At 47.4% G+C, this 6000-nt stretch overlaps 1 protein-coding gene across 3 annotated transcripts in view; it reads right to left on the bottom strand.

Annotated features, from left to right (window-relative positions):
• Positions 1-451: 451 nt before the first annotated feature.
• AMBRA1 (autophagy and beclin 1 regulator 1) overlaps positions 452-6000 on the bottom strand; it is a 115095-nt gene continuing 109546 nt past the window's right edge. For all 3 annotated transcript variants that reach the window (XM_058806322.1, XM_058806323.1, XM_058806324.1), the window contains one exon: positions 452-2002. In XM_058806322.1, coding sequence (XP_058662305.1) covers positions 1512-2002 — 491 coding nt within the window. In that variant the 3' untranslated portion in view covers positions 452-1511. The remainder of the gene's footprint in view (positions 2003-6000) is intronic.

The raw sequence follows: 6000 nt of genomic DNA, 5'->3' as shown, positions 1-6000 counted from the left end.
CCTCTATCCAGAACAGCCAGATACTGCAACCCTCTTCTGCATCAAGGGGTCAGCAAGACAGACCACTCCCTGCTTGCCCAAGATGTTCAGTGCTGCACCTCTCCACAGCTTTTTACACAGGATAGGTGAAATGCTCTTCTTTCTCCTTAGTGCAGGACTTAAATGATGGGAAATGCAGAGGCCTGCTCATCTCCAGACTGGTTAAAATGTGATTTGCAAGTAAGACTCCCAAATGCACCTCCTTGTTTCCAGTTTTGGAGTTTCAACTCACAGGCTGAGTCTGCTTTCCTCTGGGGAAAGGGGTGGTCATCATCTGACATTTGCATGCTGCCTAGAGCTTCATAGATGAAAGTATCTGTCCCCAAGGCCAAAGACAGAGACAACCATCACACAAATGAAGACAGGAGGTCAAGCAAGGGTTTGTCATATTTTAATGACATTGATCTTTGGTGTTTCCCTCGTCAGCACTCACACTTTCCCCGTACTTCCTCCATAAGCCTGCTAGGGATGGAGAGTTACAAACGAAAAGGAAAATCACATTTGAGACTAAAAACAAAGTATCAGAGCCTTGACTTCTCCACTAGAAACTACATGTACAAGGTCAAGATTTCACATGCAACACCTTACATCACAGACCCATACCTCACACCCTGGCCTGGAGCTGAAAAGAGACTTCCTGCCCCCTGTTAAGGATGTGCAGCTCAGTCCTGGCACCATGAAACCACTGGAGTGGCTCATTCATGTTAATATTGGCACAGCTTAGAACATCCTTGTGAGAACTGCATCCTGACTAGAGAGCAGTAGCCCTTGTCCCTCTACCCGTCCATACGGCATCTCTGCTTCGGTTCCTGCCAAGTTCTAAACTAACTCTAAAAAGGAAAGATTCCACCTGTGAGCATATCCTGAGCCATGCATGTTCTGGTGAAGCCCAGCTCTTCCCAGAAAAGACCACAGCATAGGCAGGACTGGTCTCAGAACACCACACTCTGGGGGAGCAGTGCTGTGCTATGGAGAGGGACTGCGGCCTGGAAGACCCCTCCACTCCAGCAACAGAGCTGGAGCATCACGCCTGGGTTTGCCCAGTACTGCCTGTCTCCAGAAGGATGCTGCAGGCCCCCTTCCCTTTCTTCACTCTACTGATCAGCTCCATGGGTATAAAAGGGCAGGAAAAAGGAAAACAAAAAGGCTTTACAAAGGATGACACACCAAGTTGCAGGGCTTAGCTCTGGAGATGCCATGGGGCTTCAAAATTTGGCTGATGTGCAGCAAGTGTGGTTTGTATTCCTGTTAACTCTTCAGCAGTGGGAATGTTGGAAGTTAAGTATGCTTTCTTTCCCATGGTTTCCCCTGCAATTCTTATCCCTTCCCCCATCACCCAGGATAGAGAAGCCCTCTGAACCACCAGCATCCTGTAAGAGCCACCCATCCCTGCTCTTCCAGCTCCTGGCCAGCTGTGAGGTACAGGTCTCTGCTGAGCAGTACAAGGGTAGCACCAACACACAACTCAATCTCTACCTGTTCCGCGACTCCCCACTGGTGCTGTCATTACTATAGAAGTTGGTACTGTCAGAAAGATGGTTATTGTTAGTTAGGTCACTGTATTCAATTGGTCCCTCGGTGTCCATGGAGGACTGGGCCTGCTCTGGCAGATCCAGGTCACCAGCGCTTTGTCCTTCACTCCCACTAGGGGCTGTCCGTGGGCTCAGGCCACGCTCTGGCAGCTGCACGGACTCCGACAGGATCCGTCCCTCCAGCTCTGTGCCCAGCTGCTGAGAGGTGGACTGCTGTGCCGACGTGCCCTCAGCTCCAGTGGGCTCTGTGCCAGTCTGAGAGCTGCGGTGGATCCGGTGGCTCACAATGATGTTGTTGCCAAAGCCACCCATGGATGCCATGGTGGTGCTCTGCTCCCTCTGAACCACGGCAGTCATGCCACCTTCTGCCATCAGCCTTTGAATCCTGCTCAGGGCATCCTCCCCACTGGCCCCATATTCTGGACCTTCACCTGCAAAAGAAAGCAGAAGCAACTCTGGTGCACAAGGCAAACCATGACACAAAATAAAGCATGCTGAGTAGTTGCATCATGCAGTGTGCGTGTGTGGGACAGAAGATGAAGGTTCTATTCCACACAGAGCCCAGTATTTTATTTCCATAACTTGCCACTTGGTTAAGTGTCAAACAAAGGCACTGAATTCTGTCAAGAAAATATTGGTCATTTCCACGGGTAACCCTCAGAGACTTGCATGTCCAAGCCTTGGAAAAGCAGCTCTCATCTAGCCATAAAGATGGGGGAAGGGGTAGTAGCCAAAGAGGCAGGATGCTTTATCACAGCTGTAGAGATTATCTCTACCCACGGGGACAAGAAGAGAGACCTCAGTTTGCACTGCAATAAACCAAACAGTTCACCATGGTGTTTAAGAACCCCATGGCTTTTCCTACTTCACCTGTTTGAGAAGTAGGCAGATGACACACTGGCAATGTCTCCAGTGTCAATCTAGGGAGGACAAAAGAAGCTGGCCAACAGCAAACAGCAGCTACAGAACATGGTCTTCCACATTAGCTATGATCAAGTGTGTAGGCTCCTGCTCCCCTTGACTGATATCTTTCGAGGAATACAAAAAAACATCTCAAGACCTACAGTCTTTGTCTACTCTTATTTCTGAGGCTTCCCTTATTGTCAGGCTGTAGTGAGCTGAGAGAACCATCGTCACATACCTTGGTTGCTCAAGATTACTTCAGGAGAACAAAATCTCACCAAAGAATTGTCCATGTAGAAGATTAAAACACCATGACAGGGAAGTTCATTCCAGTTCAGTTTCTCAACATCCTCCTTTTGCTACAAACCCTACCCGGAGCATTTGGGGATAACAATCTGTAATAATAAACTGCTAGAAACATTCCACAGTGGGATCTTGCTGATTCTTATTAAAGAAATAAATCTCACTCCCACCTCTATGAAGCTATCATAGTGCTGATTTGAGGAGAAAGCCGTGAGCTCTCCTGGCACCAAGGAAATGAACACAAATGTCAACAAGGCTAGATGTAGGGAGGAGTTAGAACACAATAAAAAACAAAATGCCACACTGACTAGGAAAACAAAAATACTTGGGGCTGTGGAGTTTAATATCTTTATAAATGATTTGGATGAGGGGATTCTAGTGCACTCTCAGTGAGCTCACAGTTGACAGTAAGTTGGTTGGGAGTGTTGATATGCTGGAGGGTAGAAAGGGTCTGAGAAAGAATCTGGACAGGCTAGGTCAAAGGCAAAGACCAATTGCATGAGGTTCAACAAGGTACCCTTGAGTCACAACAGTCCCAGGTGGCACTACAGGCTGGGGAAAGGGGGGCTGGAAAGCTGCTCAGCAGAAAAGGTCCTGGGGGTGCTGGCTGACAGTGGCTGAGCATGATCCAGTGTGTGTCCAGGTGGCCAAGAAAGCCAATGGCCTGTATCAGCAATAGTGTGGCCAGCAGGATCAGGGAAGATTGTGTCCCTGTACTCAGCACTAGTGAGGCCACGCCTTGAACCCTGTGGCCAGTTTTGGGCCCCTCACAACAAGAAAGGTCATTGAGGTACTGGAGCACATCCAGAGAAGGGCAATGATGCTGGTGAAAGGTCTGGAGCACACGTCGTAAGAAGAGTAGCTAAGGGAACTGACGTTGTTTAGCCTGGAGAAAAGCAGGGTCAGGGGAGACCTTATCACTCCCTACAACTATCTGAAAGGAGGTGCAGCCAGTCTCTTACCCCAGTTAACCAGCAACAGGATAAGAGGAAATGGCCTCAAGATGCACCAGGGAAGGTTCAGGGTGGACATTAGCAAGAACTTTTTTCACTGAGACAGTGCTCACTCATTTTAACTGCCTAGGGAAGTGTGGAGTCACAATTCCTGGAACTATTTAATAAATGACAGGACATGGCAATTAGTGCTATAATTTAGTTACATAGTGGTGTTCAGCCAAAGGTTGGACTTGATGATCTTGGAAGTGTTCTCCAGCCTAAATGATTGGATGATCATGTATCCAGCATGAGAGCTAAGATACTCAGCAAAGTCCACACCATGCCACTTGAGAGACGCCATGTAGTCAGTCAGTGACAGCTCATTCCCTTTTCTCATGGGCTCAGTAGTACTTGCATCAAGCACTGCCAGCATCCCCTACCACAGGACACAGTTAATTTCATCCTCAAGGAAGTCTGCTGACATATTGTCCTCCTGCAGAAATATTATGGACATTAAGGGCAAATTTACATCTCACCAGTAGTGTAAGTAGATTCCTGCTAGGAATGCAGTAAACCTGCTACATGCACTATACCTTGGCCCTCAATGAGAGCATCAGTGGGACCCCAGAGATACCTGTAACCACATGAGAATCTGCAGCACAGCCTAAGAGGAGTGAGCAAGAATACCCCCTGGACAGAGCCTGACCCACGACTAGCAGAGAAATCCTATTCAGGATGTGGCTGATGCGCAAACTAGGAACTTGGCTGACCAGTACAAAGACTGAGGACAGAGGCAACTATTATATTGGAAAACTGCAGTGTGAAAAACATGCATGCCAAGGGATATTGAAACATTAATCATGAGCAGCACTAAGTGGAAGTTTTGAGAAGCATGGTTTTTGATTCAGTAATCACTTCCTTCTGAGGGCATAGTCGTACTTCATTACCAACCATCTGGCCAGGCTGGAATGGAAGCTTAAGAAAGCCAAGATTTGCAACCTGGTCTAGAGACATGCCAGACAGGCCTATCTACACAACTCCTGAAACAGCAGGTACTGTGCTCTTGATAGATCACTTACTATAAACGAGTCCAGTACAGAAGCACTGGAACAGCAAAACAGCAAGGACTCCCGGCCAGCCAATGCTCCTCAGCATTACAAACATATGCTTCACCACAGCATCCCTGGCTCTTCCCTGCCCCTAAATTACCATATGCCATGGCTGAATTTCCAACTGAGGCATCTCCTTCCTCAGAAGACAGGCAAGGGCTGATGCCACAGCAGGAATCAGTAAGGCATGAGCCTTCAGGTCCCAGAGATACAGCAATGTTGGAAATTTCCAGCCCATCAAGAGCCAGAAGTGAGCCTCACCATTCAAACAGCCAACAAACACCTCTGCTTTGGGGACTGTCCTCCCCTTTTCCTCTCTCAGGTTTCAACGATGACTTGGGCTGACTAGCTCAGAGCAAAGCTTGCTGTGCCATTTGCCTTGAGCTGAGCTACAGCACAGATTCACACACAGCCCGTTCCTACTGCCTGGTGACTCCCACACACATTCTTTCACCAGGCTGCCAATGCAGACTACATTAGTATTCAGAGCAAGTGAAATAAGCTGACTTCCATTTGGTGAAGGTTCAGGGTGGGCACACAGGCACTTACCCAAAACAACAGCAATGCTGTAAACCACACACATATCAGCTTGCTGCAGTGCTGTGCTCCTACAAATGTTTTCTACTGTAACCAAAGTGACCTTTCCAGAGGTCCAAACGCCTGTCTATTCCAAACACAGAACAAAACATTACTCTTGAGAGCAATTATCCCAAAGACCAGAGGATTTCTGTCAATGTAGCTGTCTCAAACATTTAGCTAAATATTCCCTAGCTAATGCATCTGTTTTTAAAAGTCCTCTATGCTACTCCAGCAAGACAAGAATTTGACACAGAAAACTATGCAGGCAAAACATCTTACAAACTTTTGATGGAGTTGGGCGTAAGGCAGGGTATTTCCACTTCTAAAGGAAGTGCACTCTGAAGTACTTATAGGGAGTACAACTTGTTTATCTCTGGGAATGGATGGCACACTCCTGATGGAATGCAAAGTCCACAGATGCAAGGATGAGATCAGACTACCCTGTATCTGTGCAATATACTGACACTGCTCTTGAATTTTCTTCTGTTTTCAACATTCTGCTTTGTAAAACCAGCAGTAGTTAGGAACCGTGTTTGCAAACAAAGCTTCAAAATTAGAACAGTAAGCACTGCGGAGATATCTAAGTCTTCAGAGAACATG

Source organism: Ammospiza caudacuta, chromosome 6, assembly GCF_027887145.1.
Source record: "Ammospiza caudacuta isolate bAmmCau1 chromosome 6, bAmmCau1.pri, whole genome shotgun sequence".
NCBI lineage: Eukaryota > Metazoa > Chordata > Aves > Passeriformes > Passerellidae > Ammospiza > Ammospiza caudacuta.
The sequence above is the reverse complement of the archived record's forward strand: the minus strand, read 5'-3'. Positions and strand labels throughout refer to the sequence as shown.